General features: G+C 39.9%; 1 protein-coding gene across 2 annotated transcripts in view; it reads right to left on the bottom strand.

Annotated features, from left to right (window-relative positions):
• SPTLC1 (serine palmitoyltransferase long chain base subunit 1) overlaps positions 1–21,613 on the bottom strand; it is a 66,127-nt gene extending 44,514 nt beyond the window's left edge. For both annotated transcript variants that reach the window (XM_061426273.1, XM_061426274.1), the window contains exons 1-3: positions 21,477–21,613; positions 18,547–18,654; positions 15,582–15,676 (exon numbers count right to left, since the gene is read on the bottom strand). In XM_061426273.1, the coding sequence (XP_061282257.1) occupies positions 15,582–15,676; positions 18,547–18,654; positions 21,477–21,533 (260 nt within the window). In that variant the 5' untranslated portion in view covers positions 21,534–21,613. The remainder of the gene's footprint in view (positions 1–15,581; positions 15,677–18,546; positions 18,655–21,476) is intronic.
• Positions 21,614–22,155: the final 542 nt, after the last annotated feature.

Here is a 22,155-nt window from a genome sequence, read left to right as displayed (position 1 = left end):
TTTGAAACTCACTTAAGTTGCTAAATAAAGTACCTCAGGAAAACATAGAAACATCAAGATCAAAGGCGTGAAGAGACAGAGCGAGTCACAGTCTTACAGACAAGAGTTTAAAAATACATGTTATCTACAGGAAGCCACCACAAGAATAAGTAAGCCGTGGCCCCCATTTCTAAAGTTAATGCTGAAACGCTATTTAAAAGGAATTCCCCACCCCTCCACAAAGGGGTAAAATAAGAGTGCCGGTTGCACAGAGCATGGATCTGAGTTCAGCTGAACAGGAGATGGGCTCTTACTCAGACAACCTATCGTCCTCTGCTGAAAAGTACTCGAGCTACAAGTCATGCTTTAAAAATACAGGCCAAACTATGGGACACGAGCTATTAAAGGGTGTGATTAATGGATCACAGCCAGCCTATTTCACCTAAAGGAAATCGTAAGAATAAAGAATAGAATGGAATAGAAACATACCACACAGGGCCAGGGAAAGGACAGTGGCACAGAACTGATTCTGTTTCACAAACTCACTGCTCTGTCACTGGGCTGTTCTGTAAAATGTACTGCGGCCAGAAAAGACTAGGGAACACCACTCTCACCAGTATATTCTAACAGAACTAGTTTTCTGTGAGAAAAATAATGAAAAAATGCTGGGAATCCAGGGAAGGAAAAGAATGACTACTAGAAGTAAATTAACAAAAGCAGATGAACTCATACAAGACTCTGAAAAGAACAGCTGTAGATCAGTCAGGCAGATTCTGTCTGCATTGTGGCTAGTGACGGCTTCAGAAACTCAGGGGTGTCACTTGGCCTCCATGAGCCTGTTTCTTCATCTATAAAGTGGGGTGAGAAGCTATGGCTCAAATTGTCATTATAAAAAGTGCTCATTAACTATCTTCTTTCTTCTCTATGGCTTCAAGGGCTTTTTCTCTTTCAAATCATCCACTATGATTCTAAATCTACTATGTCACTTGTTTTCCCAATTTCTGCTGCTGCTGCTGCTGCTGCTAAGTCGCTTCAGTCATGTCCGACTCTGTGCGACCCCAGAGACGGCAGCCCACCAGGCTCCCCTGTCCCTGGGATTCTCCAGGCAAGAACACTGGAGTGGGTTGCCATTTCCTTCTCCAATGCATGAAAGTGAAAAGTGAAAGTGAAATCGCTCAGTTGTGTCCAACTCCTAGTGACCCCATGGACTGCAGCCTACCAGGCTCCTCTGTCCATGGGATTTGCCAGGCAAGAGTACTGGAGTGGGTTGCCATTGCCTTCCCAACTCCTAGGACTTCTTTAGTTTCACAAAACTGAAGTTTCATAAAATTTCCTGAGGTGGTGGAGCTGGCACCCACAAGAACATGAAAAAGCAAAATATCCATGTAGACAAGGGCTGCACACAAAAATCTCAAACATTCCAGAATGGAGGGCAGAATCAGTAATATGAAAGGACCTACTCACTGATCTTAAGAGAGCCTCCCAGAGAGGCAGGAGGCAAATGGGACTTAATATGGAGACAGAGATAGTGGCAGCCATCATTTTGGGAGATCATCATACATGGCAACACGGCTGCTGACAAGTGCCATTTTGGAAATCCCACTCTAGCTTATTAGCACTGAAACTGAGCTCTGTCTACCAGCCAGTCAGCACTAGTACTGGGAAATGCCAGGCCAAGGGATGAGATGGGCGGAAACACAGTCCCACCTACTAGCAGGCAGGCTGTCATAGGACGCCATGAGCTGCAGGAACCCCAAGACTAAACCTGCCCACCAACACTAGGTAAACACTAGCTCTGGGGCTCCTGGCCTTCAGTCAGCTACTTCGTAACCTGGGCCCACCCACCAGCGGGTTGGCACCAGGACTGGGACTCCACTAGCCATGTAGCCAGCTGTGCAGGATCTGGACATGCCCATCAGGGGCCAACATCTTCTGCACAACTTCTGTGGTAACCAACTAGACCAAGGACCAGCCATGGCTACCAAGTATCCATAGGAGTCAGTCCACTGAAACAGACTCACTTAGCACACACAGGGCATGCTCAGAACATGTAGCTCTGGTGGCCAGATGGAAGAATGCTGTTGCAAGTTTAAAGCAATACAAGAGTATCTCAAGAAACAAAAAATCCCTCAGATAAATGACAACCTTACACTTAAAGGACATAGAAAAAGAACATGCAAATTCCATAGTATAAAGAATAAAATGTCACACACGAAAAATCACAGAAATTTCACACAAAAAGGACATTATAGACCGGTATCATTGATGAACATAGATGCAAAAATCCTCAACAAAATATCAGCAAGCTGAATCAAACAATACATTAAAAGGATCATACACCATGATCAAGTGAAATTCATCCCAAGGATGCGAGGATGGTTCAATATCCAAAAATCTATCAACATGACCTACCATATTAACAAACTGAAGAATAAAAATCATGATCATCTCAACAAGGAGACAAAGTTTTGACAAAATTTAACATCCATTTATGATAAAAATACTCTCAACAAAGTGAGTACAGAGGGAACACACCTCAACATAATAAAGTTCACACGGAGCAAGCCCACAGCTAATATACTCAACTGTGAAAAACTGAAAGCATTTCCTTTAAGATTAGGAACAAGACAAGGATGAGCAAGGAATCTAAATAGATATTTTTCCAAAGAAAACATACAGATGGCTAACAGGCACAAAAGATACTCAACATCACTAATCATCAGGAAAACACAAAACAACGATGAAATACCACCTCATACCTGTCAGAAGAGTTATCATTAAAAAGACAAATAACCAGTGTTGGCAAGGATGTGAAGAAAAAGGAACCCTCATGCATTATTTGTGGGAATGCAAATTGGTACAGCAACTATGGAAGATAGCATGGAATCACTTCAAAAATTAAAAATGGAGCTATCATATAATATAGCAATTCCAACCCTGGGTATTTATTTAAAGAAAACAAAAGCACTCATTAGCAAATATTTTTCCACGCTTATGTTTATTTCAGCATTATTTACAATAGCCCAGATACGAAAGCAATCTGAGTGCCCATCAGTATGGAAAAAGAAGATGTAAGGAGGAGTATTACTCAGCCAAAAAATAAAGAACAAAATCTTGCCACTTGTGAGAACGTGAATAGATCTACAGGGTATTATGCTGAGTGGAATAAGTCAGAGAAAGACAAATATGTATGATTTTACTTACATGTGGAATCTGAAAAGCAAAACAAATGAACAAACATAACAAAACAGAAGCAGTCACAGAGAAGCAGAGTCATAGCCAGAGGGAAGGGAGGCTGGGGGAATGAGAAAAAACGGGTGAGGAAGATTCATAGGTACAAATTTTCAATTATAAAATAAATGAGTCATGGATATGAAATGCACAGTGTGGGGAATACACTTAATGATTATTGTTGTATCTTTGTATGGTGATAAATGGTAATTAGATTCATCATTGTGATCATTCTGAAATGTATACAAATATAAAATCACCATGTTGTATACCAGGAACTAATATAGTGTTTTAAGTCAATCACACTTCAAAAAGAAACAAACTCACAGGAAAAGAGATCAGATTTGTGGTTACCAGAGGCAGGTTAGGGAGAGGGGGTATTGGATTAAGGTGATCAAAAGGTACAAACTCCCAGTTATAAGATAATTAAGTACTGGGGATGTAACAAGCTTCCCTGGTGGCTCAGATCGCAAAGAATCTGCCTGCACTGCATGTACAACATGACAAATATAGTTAACACTGATGTTAAATTATATATGAAAACTGTTGAGAGTAAAACTTGTTTTCCTCAGAAGGAAAAAAAAATTGTTATTTAATTTTGAATCTGTATGAGATGATGTATGTTCACTAAACTTAATGTGGTAATCAATTCATGATCTATGTAAGTCAAATCATGCTATACACCTTAAACAGTGCTATATGTCAAGTATATCTTAATAAAACTAAAAAAAATTATTTTCTAATTTTTAAAAGATACTTTATTGCTAACAAATGACAACCATCATCTGACAATACAAGGTTGCCACAAACTTTTAATTTGTAAAAAATGCAGTATCTATGGGAGTGCAATGGAATTCCCAAGTGGTAGAGTAGTAAAGAATCCACCTGCCAATGCAGGAGACACATGAGACGTGGGTTTGATCCCTGGGTTGGGAAGATCCCGTGGAGCAGGAAACGGCTACCTGCTCCAATATTCTTGCCTGGAAAATTCCATGGACAGAGGAGCCTGGTAGGCTATATAGTCCATGGGGTCGCAAAGAGTTGGACATGACCGAGTGCGTGCACACACACACACACACACACACACACATACACACACACACACACATACACACACACAGGAATACAACAAAGCAAAGTGCAATAAAATGAGGTATGCCTATATATAAATACCTGCAAACAGCAGCAGCTGCACCCACTAAGTTACACATATTTTGTTCTCAATGGGAAAAAATAAAATTGAATAACCATATACAAAGGTGAATTCCAGGCATTTTAAAAGCCTAAAAAGTACTCTGAAAAAGGTAACAGAAGAAAATTTAGAAAGTCTTTGTGACCTCAGAATAGGAAATGATTTCTAGAGCAAGTCTCCAAACACAAACCATGAGGCTAAAATGGATGGATGTGACTAAGTCAAAACTAAGAATTTTGGTTCAATGAAGATACCACAGACAAAACGAACAGATGGGTGATAGAAATTTGTTGTATTTCATGAATGCAAGATGGCATCAACTGTATTTTATCTACCACTAAGGAAGAAAGACATGGCCAATTAAAATGTAATGACAGTTTTCTTATTATATGTGTTTCAGGTTATATTTAATGAAAAGGCATTCCTGACACAGATTTTTGTCATTCTACTTTCGCACCTATGTATGGAAAAATATAAACAAGATGAATCAGTTAAGACATTCCTAATTTTTAGTCAGCAGTTCTGACTGACTGCTCCCTGCTACATCATGGATATCACAGGTATTCAAATCCCTGCTAACAGGAGTATCCTGGTATTGCTTAGGAGGATGCTCTGCTATTATCTCTGAGATTACCTGACAAGTCACCCATTCTCTAAATTTCGTGCTGGAACTTTCCTATTGGACTAAACTCCTAATTTAATCTTTCCTCAACTGAATCACGTGTTTCTAGAAAGTAAGCTCTTATTATCCAAAGGCAGCAGGAATTTGACAAAGGAATGCTCAAAGCCATAGTCCCAACAGCCTCTGTTCATCCGTCTAGAGGAATCTGAGCATTTCTCCTTCCATCAGCTGTCTTATACGACCTATGGCCACGTAACTCAACTGAGGTGTTGGCAGTGAGTACAGCCATGACCAAGTTCATCAGTGCTAAGAAACGATACCACCCCAACTGCCCCCAGGTAAGAATGACTCCCAGCAGCTGTAAGATTCATATCCATTTCAGAGATCTTAAAATAGAAAGAAAAAAAAAAGTTTCTTAGAATCATTGTAATAAATCACTACACAAGAACTGATCAAGAATTAAAATCTACACAATAATGGGGATTCCTGATAATTGAAAAGTAGGCTGGGAATTAGGTAGAAAAAGAAGTAGAAGATACTAGTAGGCATTCACAGAAGAGAAAAGCCCCAACAGCTAATAAGTAGATAAAATTATACTTAATGGCTCAAATAATCAGAGAAATGCAAAATAAAACAATGTTGTCCAGGAATTGGGTACTGGTATACGCCTGTCTCATTTCCCTCTGGGACTTTCCTACATCATGATTCTCCTGCTGGGCCCACACCCCTAGAGAGACTCAAACAGGTCCACAACAGGATGTCAATCAGGTTTAATAACCACACTGTTTGTAGCAGTGGGGAGTAGAGGCAGCTGAGGTATATATCACAAGGAAAATGGCTAAGTAAAACATGGTAGCCATATACAGCAGAATAATATGTACCAGTCAAAAGAAATGAGAAGTACACTTAGCAATTCCACCTCTCTGTGCTGCCGCATATTTCTTTACACCACTCAACACCAGCTAACACTATATTTACTTCATTTTTGATCTGCCTGGCCTAAGAGAACTAAGATTTTGATTACTGCACATACTCAGCATATTCCTTGAACACAGCAGGAACTCAAACATTTGTCGAAAAATTGTGTTGAGTAGAAAACTTGTTTAAAAAAAAATCAGAATGGAGTCTAGAGCACAAAATTAAAAACACATTCATAAAACATTAAAAATAGTTTCAAGAATCTATACATGCTAAAAATAATAAAATACATGTTTTTAATGACATAAAATAATAAAAGAAAGTAAAATACAAGCATTACAGTGAGATCCATTACTGGTGGAGAACAGATGCAGGTGCTGGGGATAAAGGAAACCAAGAAAAAAGCAAATGAGAATGCTGTCTTACATGAGTGCTGATGAGAGCAGTGCTGAAGAGGAGGTCAATACCTGTGCCTGCAAGAAAGGCCCAAAATGAAGAAAATAAAACAGAGACTGAACTAAACCAGAGGACAAACCTTTAGCAAATCTGAGTGAGAAAGGAGACACAGATGACTGTAATGCAGACACAAACCCCACAGATGTGTTGTTCTACACATCTGTATATAAAGTTGTGTGTGTGTATATATATATAGCATATATATTATTTTACATATGAGGAGGACTTCCTTATAGCTTAGATGATAAAGAATCTGCCTGCAATGCAGGAGACCTGGATTTGATCCCTGAGTCAGGAAGATGCCCTGGAGAAGGAAATGGCAATCCACTCCAGCATTCTTGCCTGGAGAATCCCATGGACAGAGGAGTCTGGCGAGCTATAGTCCATGGGATAACAAAGAGTTGGACACGACTAAGTGACTAACACACACATATATATATTTCATATATATATATTTTTTTTTTTTAGTCCATGGGATAACAAAGAGTTGGACACGACTAAGTGACTAACACACACACACACATATATATATATATATTTTTTTTTTTACATATAACTGTTTGAGAAAATTCTATGAACTACTTCATGCAAAAGCATTTGAAAACACAAGAAATGAACAATTACTAAATAACAATAACCAAAACTTACTCATAAAGGAAATAGAAACGGTTTTACAAACTCACTGAAGACATTAAATTCATGATTAAAAATCTATGCTCAACAGAACAAACAACAAATACATATTATTGCCAAGAAAATTACAAGACTACTAAATTTCTGATACCAAACCGGGCCAGCATAGTAAGGGAAAAGAAAAGACTAAACTCGTTTTCTAATACTGATACTAAAAGTACCAAATATTAGCAAAAAAAACCAAAAAACAAAAAAAAAACCCCAACAATTAATAAAAATTAACCAAATAGTCATGCTTAAATAGGGTTTATCTATCACTAAGTTGTAAGAGTTTTCTAATATATATTTTGGATACTAGCCCCTTAACAAATAAATGACTTGAAAATATTTTCTCCCATTTTGCAGGGTTTTGTATTATTTCTCTGACAGTGGACTTTGAAACACAAGTGTTTTTAATTTTAATGAATTGCAGTTTATTTTTCCTTTGGCTGCTTGTGCTTTTTGTGTCATATCTAAAAATCTTTGCCCAACCCAAGATTACAAAGAATTACTCTTTTGTTTTCTTTCTTCTACTAAGAATTTATAATTTTTGCCCTTAAATTTGGGCCTGTGATTAATTCTGAGCTAATTTTCACACATGTTGTGAGTCTGAGGTCTGTCATCATTCTTTTACACATGTCTATCCAGTTGTGCCATCACCATTCGCCAAAAAAGACTATTCTTTCCCTACTGAATTGTCTTGGCACTTTGTTGAAAATCAATGGACCATAATTTAAGGTTGTCCACCCATTTTTAAGAATAAGACACTGAAATGCTAACCAGAAAGAAAAAAAGTGAAACTGTTAGTTGCTCAGTCATGAACGATTCTTTGCAATCCCATGGACTGTAGACTGCCAGGCAGCTCTGTCCATGGAATTCTCCAGGCAAGAATTACTGGAGTGGGTAGCCATTCTCCAAGGGTTCTTCCTGACCGAGGGATTGAACCCAAGTCTCTCTTATTACAGGCAGATTCTTTACCATATGAGCCACAGGGAAGCTAATTGAAGCACTGTGTAAATAGGCCTGGCTTCTTGACTCACAGTGGGCTTCACTCTATAATAATCAGACACGAGTTCATCTGTGGAAACCCTAAGCTCAAAATTTTCTGTGTTTATTCTCTTGACTTCGAGTTTCACCAAAGAGAACTCCTTTGGTATATATGAGGTATAAATCTGGTTTCCAACTTTCTCTAAGAGCTGAGATGGAGGAAATGGGATCAGCATCCTACTATTCATTATAAACATTTTACTTACATTCTGTTTTCAGAAGGGCACCCGTTCCCTAACACATCCTTCGGACTTTTCATTTATATTTAGCCTTTCCAGAGGGTAAATCTCCATCTTTCTGCAAGTCTACCAAGCTAGAATCTGAGTGACGATGAGTGGTGTGGCTGCTTGCAATTTCCTCGAGAAATTTTATGTATATGCTTAATTACTGTAAAAAAATCAACCAGTACAATTTAAAACAGTAATGGATTAGAGGAGAAGAGTCACAATCATCTCAACAGATTTAATAAAATTTAATACTCTGATTTTAAAACTAACAAAAAGTTCCCTTAGCAAATTAGGATGAGAAAGGAAGGCCTGTAACACCATACAGGTTATCCCTTAAAAGCTATCAGGAACAGGACACAGAAGTCTTTGTTACCACTCCTATTCAACACTGCATACAAAGTATCCCAGCCAGTGTAATAACACAGAAACAAGAAGAAAATGATGCTCTTCATGACAGAAATGAAAACTCTCTGGTATCTAGAGATAAAGCTATTAAAAGATATGCAACGTCAATTTCCTGGCTGTGATACTGTACTACAGTTAAGCAAGATGTTACCACTGGGGGACATAATGAAGGGTATATGGAATCTATCTGTATTATTTCTTATGACTTCATGGGAATCTATCATGTTTCAAAACAAAAAGTACGAAAAGTTAAGCAAAATCTTTATGAAAAACGTTATCCAACTTTTCTCAGAAACATGAAAGACCTAAATATACAAGTTATACACAAGATACATGGTGATGAGATTCAGTATTAGCAATATGCCAATTCTTTCCAAATTAATCCACAAATTCAATGCATTACTAGTCGAAAGTTCAAATTCATTTTCTGGTGAAATCTGATCAGCTAAACCTAAACTATTAGTGAAGAGTCAAAAAACAGCCTAGACAATTCTGAAGAATAAGAAGGTTAAGGATCCATGCTAGCCAAGACCTATTATTAACCTAGTGGTATAAATGAAGTTCTGGCATAAGAAGAACAAATAACACTGTGGACGGAGGTTTGTAACACTGTACAGGAGGCGGTGTCAAAAACTATCCAAAAGAAAAAGAAATGCAAGAAGGCAAAGTGGTTGTCTGAGGTGGCTTCACAAATAGCTAACGCAAGATTAGCAAAAGGCAAGGGAGAAAGGAAAAGATATGCCCAACTGAATGCAGAGTTCCAGAAAACAACATGAAGAGATAAGGGCTTCTAAAATGAACAACGCAAAGCAACAGAGGAAAACAGTACAATGGGAAAGACTAGAGATCTCTTCAAGAAAACAGAAGATATCAAGGAAACATTTCATGAAAAGATGGGCAGGATAAAGCAGAGAAACAATAAGGACCTAACATTAGCAGAAGAGATTAAGAAGAGGTAGCAAGGAGATGGCAAGAGTGAATGTCGACATTCTAGGAATCAGTGAACTAAAATGGACTGGAATGGGTGAATTTAACTCAGATGACCATTATATCTACTACTGCAGGCAGGAATCCTTTAGAAGGAATGGAGTAGCCATCATGGTCAACAAGAGTCCAAAGTGCAGTACTTGGATACAATCTCAAAAACGAAAGAATGATCTCTGTTCGTTTCCAAGGCAAACCATTCAATACCACAGTAATCCAAGTCCATGCCCCAACCAGTAATGCTGAAGAAGCTGAAGTTGAACGGTTCTATGAAGATCCATAAGACCTTTTAGAACTAACACCCAAAAATGATGTCCTTTTCATTATAGGGGACTGGAATGCAAATGTAGAAAGTCAAGAAACACCTGGAGTAACAGGCAAATTTGGCCTTGGAATACGGAATGAAACAGGGAAAAGGCTAATCGAGTTTTGTAAAGAGAATGCACTCGTCATACCAAACACCCCCCTCCAACAACACAAGAGAAGACTCTACACGTGGACTTCACCAGATGGTCAACACCGAAATCAGACTGATTATATTCTTTGCAGCCAAAGATGGAGAAGCTCTATACAGTCAGCAAAAACAAGACTGGGAGCTGACTGTGGCTCACATCATGAACTCCTTATTGCCAAATTCAGACTTAAACTGAAGAAAGTGGGGAAAACCACTAGACCATTCAGGTATGACCTAAATCAAATCCCTTATGATGATACAGTGGAAGTGAGAAACAGATCTGATAGATAGAGTGCCTGATGAACTATGGACTGAGGTTTGCGACACTGTACAGGAGACAAGGATCAAGACCATCCCCATGGAAAAGAAATTAAAAAAAGCAAAATGGCTGTCTGAGGAGGCCTTACAAATAGCTGTGAAAAGAAGAGAAGTGAAAAGCAAAGGAGAAAAGGAAAGATACAAACATCTGAATGCAGAGTTCCAAAGAATAGCAAGGAGAGATAAAAAAGCCTTCCTCAGCGATCAATGCAAAGAAATAGAGGAAAACAACAAAATAGGAAAGACTAGAGATCTCTTCAAGAAAATTAGAGATACCAAGGGAACATTTCATGCAAAGATGGGCTCGATAAAGGACAGAAATGGCATGGACCTAACAGAAGCAGAAGATATTAAGAAGAGATGGCAAGAATACACAGAAGAACTATACAAAAAGATCTTCACAACCAAGATAATCACAATGGTGTGATCACTCACCTAGAGCCAGACATCCTAGAATGTGAAGTCAAGTGGGCCTCTGGAAGCATCACTATGAACAAAGCTAGTGGAGGTGATGGAATGCCAGTTGAGCTATTTCAAATCCTAAAAGATGATGCTATGAAAGTGCTGCACTCAATATGCCAGCAAATTTGGAAAACTCAGCAGTGGCCACAGGACTGGAAAAGGTCAGTTTTCATTCCAATCCCAAAGAAAGGCAATGCCAAAGAATGCTCAAACTACCACACAATTGCACTCATCTCACACACTAGTAAAGTAGTGCTCAAATTCTCCAAGCCACGCTTCAGGTATATGTGAACCGTGAACTTCCAAATGTTCAAGCTGGTTTTAGAAAAGGCAGAGGAACCAGAGATCAAACTGCCAACATCCACTGGATCATGGAAAAAGCAAGAGAGTTCCAGAAAAACATCTATTTCTGCTTTATTGACTATGCCAAAGCCTTTGACTGTGTGGATCACAATAAACTGTGGAAAATTCTGAGAGATGCGAATACCAGACAACCTGACCTGCCTCTTGAGAAACCTGTAGGCAAGTCAGGAAGCAACAGTTAGAACTGGACATGGAACAACAGACTGGTTCCAAATAGGAAAAGGAGTACATCAAGGCGGTATATTGTCACCCTGCTTATTTAACTTCTATGCAGAGTACATCATGAGAAACGCTGGGCTGGAAGAAACACAAGCTGAATCAAGATTGCCGGGAGAAATATCAATAACCTCAGATATGCAGATGACACCACCCTTATGGCAGAAAGTGAAGAGGAACTCAAAAGCCTCTTGATGAAAGTGAAAGAGGAGAGTGAAAAAGTTGGCTTAAAGCTCATAATTCAGAAAACTAAGATCATGGCATCTGGTCCCATCGCTTCATGGGAAATAGATGGGGAAACAGTGCAAACAGTGTCAGACTTTATTTATTTAGGCTCCAAAATCACTGCAGATGGTGACTGCAGCCATGAAATGAAAAGACGCTTACTCCTTGGAAGGAAAGTTATGACCAACCTAGATAGCATATTCAAAAGCAGAGACATTACTTTGCCAACAAAGGTCCGTCTAGTCAAGGCTATGGTTTTTCCTGTGGTCATGTATGGATGTGAGAGTTGGACTGTGAAGAAGGCTGAGCGCCGAAGAATTGATGCTTTTGAACTGTGGTGTTGGAGAAGACTCTTGAGAGTCCCTTGGACTGCAAGGAGATCCAACCAGTCCATTCTGAAGGAGATCAGTCCTGGGTGTTCTTTGGAAGGAACGACGGTAAAGCTGAAACTCCAGTACTTTGGCCATCTCATGTGAAGAGTTCACTCATTGGAAAAGACTCTGATGCTGGGAGGGATTGGGGGCAGGAGGAGAAGGGGACGACAGAGGATGAGATGGCTGGATTGCATCACAGACTCTATGGACGTGAGTTTGAGTGAACTCCGGGAGTTGGTGATGGACAGGGAGGCCTGGCGTGCTGCAATTCATGGTGTTGCAAAGAGTCGGAAATGACTGAGCGACTGAACTGAAGTAAACTGAGCAAGAATGTATGGAAGAACTACACAAAAAGGTCTTGACCCGGATAACCACGATGGTGTGGTCACTGGCATAGAACTAGACATCCTGGAGTGTAAAGTCAAGAGGGCCTTTGCAAGCATTACTACAAAGTTAGTGGAAGTGATGGAATTCCAGCTGAACTACTTCAAATCCTAAAAGATCATGCTGTTAAAGTGTTGCACTCATATGTCAGCAAATTTGGAAAACTCAGCAGTGGTCACAAAATGGGAAAAGGTCTGTTTTCATTCCAATCCCAAAAAAGGGCAATACCAAAGAATGTTCAAACTACCCTAACACTGAGTTCATTTCACGTGCTAGCATGGTTATGCTCAAAATCCTTCAAGGGAGGCTTCAGCAGTACATGAATCTAGATACATAAGCTGGATTTAGAAAAGGCAAAGGAACCAGAGATCACATTACCAATATCTGTTGGGTCATAGAGAAAGCAAGAGAGTTCTAAGAAAAAAAAATCTACTTCTGCTTTATTGACTATGCTAAAGCCTTTGACTGTGTAGATCACAACAAACTGTGGAAAATTCTTAAACAGACCAGACCACCACACCTGTCTCCTGAGAAACCTGTATGCAGGTCAAGAAGCAACAATTAGAACCAGACACGGAATAATGGATTGGTTCAAAATTGGGAGAGGAATACAACAAGGCTGTATTGTCAGCCTGCCTATTTAACTTATATGTGGAATACATTATGCAAAATGCCAGGCTCGTTGAACCACAAGCAGAAACCAGGATTGCTGGGAGAAATACCAACAACTTCAAATATGCAGATGATACCACTCTAATGGCAGAAAGTAAAGAGGAACTAAAGAGCCTCTTGATGAGGGTGAAAGAGGAGAATGAAAAAGCCAGCTTGAAACTCAACATTCAAAAATTAAGATCATGGAATCTGGTCCCATCACTTCATGGCAAACAGAAGGGTAAAAAGTGGAAGCACTGACAAATTTTGTTTTCCTGGGCTGTAAAATCACTGTGGACAGTGTCTGCAGCTATGAAGTTAAAAGATGTTGCTTCTTGAAAGAAAATCTATGAGAAACTTAGACGGTATATAAAAAGCAGAGACATCATTTTGCCGACAAAGGTCCGTATAGTCAAAGCTATGGTTTTTCCAGCAGTTGTGTATGGATCTGGAGTTGGACCATAAGAGAAAGCTGAGCTTCCCAGAATTGACGCTTTTGAATTATGGTGCTGGGTAAGACTCTTGAGAATCTCTTGGACTGCAGGGAGATCAAACCAGTCAATCCTAAAGGAAATCAACCCTGAATATTCATTGGAAGGACTTATGTTGAAGCTGAAGCTTCAATACTTTGCCACCTGATTCGAAAAGCCAACTCACTGGAAAAGATCCTGATGCTGGGAGAGACTGAAGGTAAAAGGAGAAGGGGGCAGCAGAGGATGAGGTGGTTAGACAGCATCACTGACTCAATGGACATGAATTTAAGCAAACTTAGGGAGATAGTGAAGTACAGGGAAACCTGGTGTTCTGTAGTCTATGGGGTTGCAAAGAGTTGGATATGACTTAGCGACTGAACAACATAAACGAGGTTCTGGCACAGGGAGAACAAATATACCAAAGAACAGAAATAAAGCCAGAAATAGATCTTATATAAGGGAACTAAACCTAAGAAGGCTTCCCTGGTAGCTCAGATGGTAACAAATCTACTTGCAATGCAGGAGACCCAGGTTCGATCCCTGGGTCAGAAAGATCCCCTGGAGAAGGATATGAAAAAGGAGTTCGACACGACTGAGTGATGAACATGACATATAAAAGTAGGGAAATTTCCAATCAGTAGGTAAAAAATGGATTATTCAACCAATTACGTTGTGACAAGTGACTGTCATACAGAAAACAGGCAAATTAGACGTCTGTGGTAGAAAGGATTTTATGATCATAACATTAATGATTGGTAAGTTTGATTTAAGAACAAGTAAAACTTTCATAAGACCAAAGAAATTCACCAAAGTGAAGAATACAAGCCTCTCCCATGTCAGACCAGAAGTAGGACAGTCTCAGGAGAATGTTGCTCAGTGGTGTCTGATTCTTTTCGACCTAATGGACTGCAGCCCTCCAGGCTCCTCTGTCCATGGGATTTCCCAGGCAAGAATACTGGAGTAGGTTGCCATTTCCTTCTCCAGGGGATCTTCCTGACCCAGAGACTGAACCCACATGTCCTGCATCAGCTGCACTGGCAGGCAGATTCTTTACCACTAAACCACCTGGGAAGCTCTCTCAAGAGAATATGCTGCATCGTATTTTATAAACAAATACTGAAAACTTTCATGGCAACAGGCATATTGTTGTAAAAGCATAAATATAAGCAAAGGAACATCCACCAACTTTGAGATTGTAAATAGTAGTAAAACCACTATCTGGAGGGATGTGTTAAAACCATGTATCTGGAGGGCTGACTGTAATTTAGTTGTACGTTTTTGACTTCATGGAGGGTCAGCACCCCTACCATACTGTTCAAGGATCAACTATATTTCTAATGCTCTATTTCTTTTAAAAAACAGATTTGAAGTAAACAGCAAAATGTTAATACCTATTACTTCTTGATGATGGATACTATGTGTCTAATATTTTCTCTATACTGAAACAGAAGAACTAAAAATATAAACAGATAAAACACTGGAAGCCAGGAGGGACTAGTGTGAGTTGAAGTTTCATAATTCATACTGTGAGAGTCAACAGGGACTGTCTGTCTATACTAATCAATCAAGAAACAGTGGTGTAAGCATACCATTACTATCTACTTATAAAGATCTACAACAGATCTAAAATCAGAAACAAACCAGGTGGCAACAAGGAGGAATGCTGTTTTTCATTTCACTGTCTCACCATCTGAAATACTATATGTCTGTATTACTTTGAAAAATAGATATGTATTAAAGAGATAAACTCTGAAACCCAAGCTGGAGAAACCCAAGCTGGAGACTATTAAAGAGCATGTCCGATCTCCAGAAGTTTCTGAACGTCTTATTTCAGTTAAAAAGGGAATACTATATAAACCAACGTATACTTTGCTGAATTTACTTTCAGGAAACCAAACATCAGCCCTTGACTAACAAAACCAATTTACCCTGAAACAATGTTGTAGTTGAGAGCAGGATGGTCTTTTGAGACAGGAGGAACAAGAGGCTCTGGTTGCCACTCTTCAATCAATTCTTCCTTTTCCTACAAGAGAAAAGCAGTTAAAATACAGTGCAGTGCTGCTTACTGGACAGCAACTCTAGCAGTATCTAAACTGTTTGTTGTAATGATGCCATCGTAATGAACACGCTGCTAGAAAGAGGTCCAGACGCTGTGGCTGGAAATGACACTAAATCACCACTGAGTTTTGTGCACTTAACCCCTTACCTCTTTCCTCAACTCAGACTAAAGGCTCTTTTCCCATGAAACTTCCTGGGTGATGGAAAATTTTTTTTCATTTTATTTTTGTTCAGAATTTTTCACTGAAGGAAGTATAAATGCTACTGATGATAAAACAAAAAGTCTACAATACAAAGATAAGAAGCACGACTGCAGGTTAAGTGACCTCAGCCTCTTGCAAAATATTACAGACAGCCACACCTTAGGTTCTTATAGGCATGATAGTCATAGGAAGGGATCAACTAGACTACAAAGCACTGTTTCTATAAGCCACTGGCAAGGATTCAGAAGCAACTGAAATATACCAAAAGACTCTCTAATAATGATTATTATAATAGGATTTAGTTGTTTGGAAATTTCTCACAGAAAGCCACTTTATTCCTTTTACCTGCTATTTCTTACATTACAGGTATTTTGACTATTTTGAGTTTCCTATCCTTTCTTGAACTAGAAAAGGCAGTGTAATTTTGAAAATGTACTCTGGATGTATACGATGAGATGAGGCACACCTGATGAACACGACAGAGACAGGAATTCTAGCCTTAGATAAGCCCACTCTTAATATTTCTATTTCCACACTCCTGTTAAATGCTTCTGTGTATGTTTCTCCTAATAGACAACTCTAGGGCATGGCCAGGAGCATACTCACTTAAGGCTCAGGAACTCAAAAATGCTTAGCTGAATAAATCAACTGCATGGAAGAACAGTAGCCTGAACAAGCCTAGAGCACGTGTGATACATATACACAGTCCACTCGCTACCATGGAGACAGATTTCAGAATCAAGATTGCCTGGTATTCAAGAGACTCTGCACATCTGCAAAACTGAGAAGGGCATTTGTTCTTTGCTGCCATTAAGTTAAGCTTTAGAAATGCTCACACAGTTGTTTTTTTTCCTTCCACAGCTTTTAGGGTAAGATGTCAGTGACTACTGAATCTTGCTCTAGGTAAGCTTTGATTTTAGAGGGTTATCCTAGAATTATGTTTAGGCATTATTCTTTCAAAATGCACATTTGTGTGGACTTATATGCTTAAACTTAAATTAAGAATATTAGGAACGATCAACCCCTTAAACAGCTGGGCTAGAAATCTGTTCCATGGCCACGTAATCATTCACATGGAGTTCCTAAATACCAAGGGAAAAAAAGAAAACAGGATTTCTGGGCTGGAGGACTCAATCTTACTGTAATACTATCAAAAGAGTGTTCTATGGTACACTAATCCCACAAGGATCAGTGTGCCATAAAAAAAGGCAGGGGTGGGGATCCGTGGTCAAGTTTAGGGTATCTCTCCAGAGGTTCAAATAGCCACTGGTGTATAAAAAACCTTTTATATAAGAAATCATGCAACAAGACACCTCTTTAGTTTGCTTTACTCAGCTTTCCTAAACTTATTTGCCCTAAGAGTCACTTGCTGCATATCCCCTAGAGGGGATACTGTCTGACCCTCTCATGATAAACATTAATGATCAAGATAGCAAGGGCCAGCCAGTGAAAACAAGGCAACACTTGCCACACTGCTGTAATTCTATTCCACTTGCACCTTCTCCAGTGAATGCTCCAGCAAGCAAAGAAAGGAGCAGTGTCCATCTTTGTGCTACACTTAACGCTGCCTTGTGAACTCCTGAAGTTGTAGGCACTTTTGTGGGAAAACACCTCTAACTGTACTTGTCTCTAAGTATTCTGGCATATTGCTATAGAGGCTGGACAGGGAAACAATCAAAGTCACAGAAACCACGCTGCAGTCAAAACTGCTCTTCCCCTCTCATACCTGGGGCACAGTTACTCAGTGTTCCTACCCACACGAGAAGGTGGGGGATTCCACAAACCCCTTGGTCCTCCATACTAACAGCCCCCAGAGGGCAGCACTGAAAGTCCTCTTGACACTTCTTCCTAAGGTTTGCCGAACTTGGGCTTGAGCTGGATTCTTTACCATACAGAACACATGAAAATTCAATTTGGGGTGTGAAGGTGGAGAGTGGTGGGATGGAGAGGATTCTCTCCGACTCTGAATCTCCTTTATGAAGACCACAGGGAAAACGTTCATTCACACTTCAGAAACAGTGCTGCTTTTCCCAAGCAACTCATGAAACCTCATAGGTGGACACTGGCATTTCAGCAGTAGCCCAAGTCTCCCTTCCAGCATCTAGTACGTTTCCAGACTGCTGTTTACTTCTAGCAAAATACAAAGGCCTGTAACATGGTACTCCTTTGGACACTTACTTTATCCCTGGATTCCTTGTAATTCGTTTACCCTGATATTTCATTCCCGTTTTCCTTACATTCCAGAAACATTTTAACATATATATATAGTTGGGCCACCACAAGTCCTTTTTGAAAGATGTAGCAACTATAATTGGAGAAGGCAACGGCACCCCACTCCAGTACTCTTGCCTGGAAAATCCCATGGATGGAGGAGCCTGGTAGGCCGCAGTCCATGGGGTTGCTAAGAGTCAGACATGACTGAGTGACTTCACTTTCACTTTTCACTTTCATGCATTGGAGAAGGAAATGGCAACCCACTCCAGTGTTCTTGCCTGGAGAATCCCAGGGGCGGGAAAGCCTGGGGGGCTGACATCTATGGGGTCACACAGAGTCGGACACAACTGAAGTGACTTAGCAGCAGCAACAACTATAATCATACACCAAATAATAAAATAGAAATTTAACTTCTCACCTTGAGTGTAAGATCAGATCGTTCTTGTAATTTGTAAGTTTTAGAGAAAAGAAGTCTGATTATCCAGAGTATTAAAATTCCTTCTAAAATAAGATGATAAGCAGGAGCCTAGGAGTCAAAAACAAAAGTAAAACACAAACAAGAAATAAACAAATATTTCCAAACCTGCACATATAATTTAATGCACCTGCATATACTACTACCCATGACCCTTACAAAACCTATTTATTACTTCTGGAGATTTACTTCCAAAGCTCACTTTATTTCTGCTCATTCCATTTCCCATTTCTAACAGAAGGCATGTCTCCTAACATGAAAAATCTCTAAAACTGCAGCTTTAAACCATCTTTAGGAATAAAAATTAATTTTTAAAATAAAATCTGACACAGAATTTCAATAATTAAACAATATTAACTATCAGATCCTTCAGGTAATTTGTATTTTTACTGGTAGGAAACAACTGTAACTAACAAACATTTTGCAGCGTCACAAGCTTTCTGTCACCTTCACATATCACTGATGAACTGAGAATTATTTGGAAACCAGTTTCCACAATTTTCAAAGAATTTTGCACATCTTACTACATTTTTCGTATCCCTGATAAGCCTCTTTAAATTCTCCTTGGAACATGGCAGAAAGACTTTATTAATGCTTAAAGAAACAGCATGTCTCTTTTCTACCATAGTTTCCCAAAAGTATGTAGTGTTTTCCATGTCAGCAGGCAAAAAGTTACCTTAATGAAATTATCCATGTCAGGTTTTCTTTTCAACTGTACATTTCCAGGATAAAGGCCAAGCTAGCCGACTTTTATGTTTTATACAACTAAACACACGAAGTGCATGTAGAAGATTCCAGGTATCAACTAAACCACCATCAGTCAGTTATGGAGTGCTGTATTCCAATAGGTTATCATTGGAAAGTCATTTAAAAGAGGTATTTAGAAATGTAAATACAAACTACTGTAAAGCATTAGACAGAAAGTGATGAGTCACAGTAGTTCAAAAAATTCTGAGGTGGTGACAGGGAAACTGCTGACAAATGCATACATAAACTTCCAGATCACTGCACAGGTACCTTTAAAACTCCATACATGTTATCTATGTATAGGTACACAACAAGACTCCTTAAATTCTACATCCAAGGTACACAGAAATTAGAAGCAAAACCAGAAATCTCTGTAAGATTATTTTTAAAATTTGCTGATCCCTCCTGAATATAATTCATTTAAGAATAAGGGCTCTACTAAAAAAACCCTTTTGGTTTTATCAATAATTGGGCTATAGCTGACAAACAAATATCCAAGTCACTAGTTAAACATTCCACCCCACAAAGACATCATCCTAAGAAAAGCTGAAATGTCTACTGAATTAATAAAAATTACAAATGCAGGTTCTTTTCTTCCCTAGGAAAGACATCCAGGAGGACTCCTCTCAAGGTTCACTCATGGTCAGGACTAAGGCATGAGAAGTTACACAATCGAAGGCAGTCTTCAGAAAGGCAGCAACAATATACAGTAGAAGTTACATTCATTTCTGAAACACAAATCTTAAATTTCACTGGCTCTTCTTAGTCACTGATAGGTCAGTTGGTAAAGAGTCCGCCTGCAATGCAGGAGACCCCAGCTGGATTTCTCGGTGGGGAAGATCCGCTGGAGAAGGGATAGGCTACCCATTCCTGTATTCTTGGGCTTCCCTTGTGACTCAGCAGGTAAAGATTCTGCCCGCAATGCGTGAGACCTCGGTTTGATCCCTGGGTTGGGAAGATCCCCTGGAGAAGGGAAAGGCTACACACTCCAGTATTCTGGCCTGGAGAACTCCAGGGAGTTGCAAAGAGTGGGACAAGACTGAGTGACTTTCACAGTCACTATGATTAACCTATGGTTGGACATCTCCTAAGCCATATTCTCTTTCTTAACTGTTGTTGTTTGTTTTGTTTTTTTTTCCAAAAAGTCCTGATGGGTCCTGATGCATCTTTCATCATCACCGCTGCCAGTAAGTGCAATATTAAGTTTTAAGAAAATTATCGAAAGAAACTGAGATTCACTCTACATGAATGTGAGATTCATAAGCACAGCGACTTTTACCTGTTCGCACACTGCACTGCTTCTAGCATTTACATCTGTGCTGCCCAATATTATAGTCACTAGCACCATTAAACTACTTAAATACACATCTAACGTAAATGAAAAATTCACTCCTTTAGCGGTACTCGCCACTTTTCAAGTGCTTAATAGCCACATGTGTTTAGTGGCCACTGAACAGCTCAGTACAGTGCAGGGAAACTCACTAAATGTCGAATGAACGTTTTACACAAGAACGACATTTAAATTTTATATTATCTTACTACCTGAAATGGCTGGCCTTTCAAAAAACATCCCTTAACTAATCTTTCTTCAAAGATTTACTAAAGTCGTTGTATCTCTCCAAGACAGAAAATGGGACGTATGCGGAAGAATGGCTATTTCACATTCCTAAATCATTCGGCTTCCTTTCCAACAAATCATTCGGCTACCTCCCAACAAAAACAAACTCCAACTTATTATTTTTTCCCCTATTATCTGCTCCACAGTTCCAAGGACCTGTCTTCCCTAGGACCTCTCCAGACTGAGATTTTCCATTCTACTTCCATCTCTCCCGTTTTAACAGTTCTGGCTTTTGACTAGTCTCTCTCCTGTATCCGGACAGGACCTGGAGAGGGCTCTCCACTAGCTGGAGAGCAAATCGAGACCCCCCAGTTCGGCTCCCACCCGCGCCTCCCTACATTCCGCCGCTGGGAAATATGTGCCTCTGAGCCCTTCCAGGGAGCGACGCCGAAGGTCCGGGCGTGACTAGGCCAGGCCCGCCTAGGCCCTCAGCACAAAAATCCAGACAAAACGTCCCACTTCCCCAGGGTTGGGTGTGGTCGTAAGCCCCTGAAGTCGCCAAGCTCACCTCGTAGAGCGCCTGGACCATTTCCACCAGGACCCACTGCTCTGCGACGGTCGCCATAGTCAGCGGCCGGGATTCCCTTCCGGAAGGCAGATCGCAGGCCCTTCAGATACTGAGCGGCGCTGCCCAATGACGTCTAGGAGCCCGGGAGGCGGGGCTGCCGGGAGTGAGCACCGCCTTCTCGCGCCTGCGTTTTGTATGGCTGGCAGCTGCGTCATCTGAGGGAGAATTAGCATGGTGTGGTGAATGTTGACTTTAGGATCTCCCTGGGGTGTGGGGAATGGTGAGAATCGGCAGGCTGGTCCCCGCAGCATGTGTTCAGAGCCAGGCCATTAACTGCTGGATCCCGTGCTGGGCTCTTGGGATGGAAGGGTTGTAATAAATGACCCTCACGCTTGGCAGGTAGTTGGGTTCAGGGAGTTATTAATGCAATCGCAAACATATTCTTTACTTTTAAATTATGTAAGTAATGCAAGAATGCATTATAATTAAAAAAAAAAAGACAACTCTTATTATTACCATTTATCATGTAAGGCTTTGTACGTATTAAGCCATATAGCAGTTAGCTGTGGAATCTTCAAGAGCGTAGGTATCCAAACGTGATGTGCGCATATTTCGGTTGAATTTCCTAAATGTAACTGGGAGCATAGGGATAATACTGTTGCACAATTGTCTTCTATTC

The sequence above is a fragment of the Bos javanicus genome, chromosome 8 (genome assembly GCF_032452875.1).
Source record: "Bos javanicus breed banteng chromosome 8, ARS-OSU_banteng_1.0, whole genome shotgun sequence".
NCBI classification, from domain to species: domain Eukaryota; kingdom Metazoa; phylum Chordata; class Mammalia; order Artiodactyla; family Bovidae; genus Bos; species Bos javanicus.
This window is presented reverse-complemented; position numbering and strand designations above follow the sequence as displayed.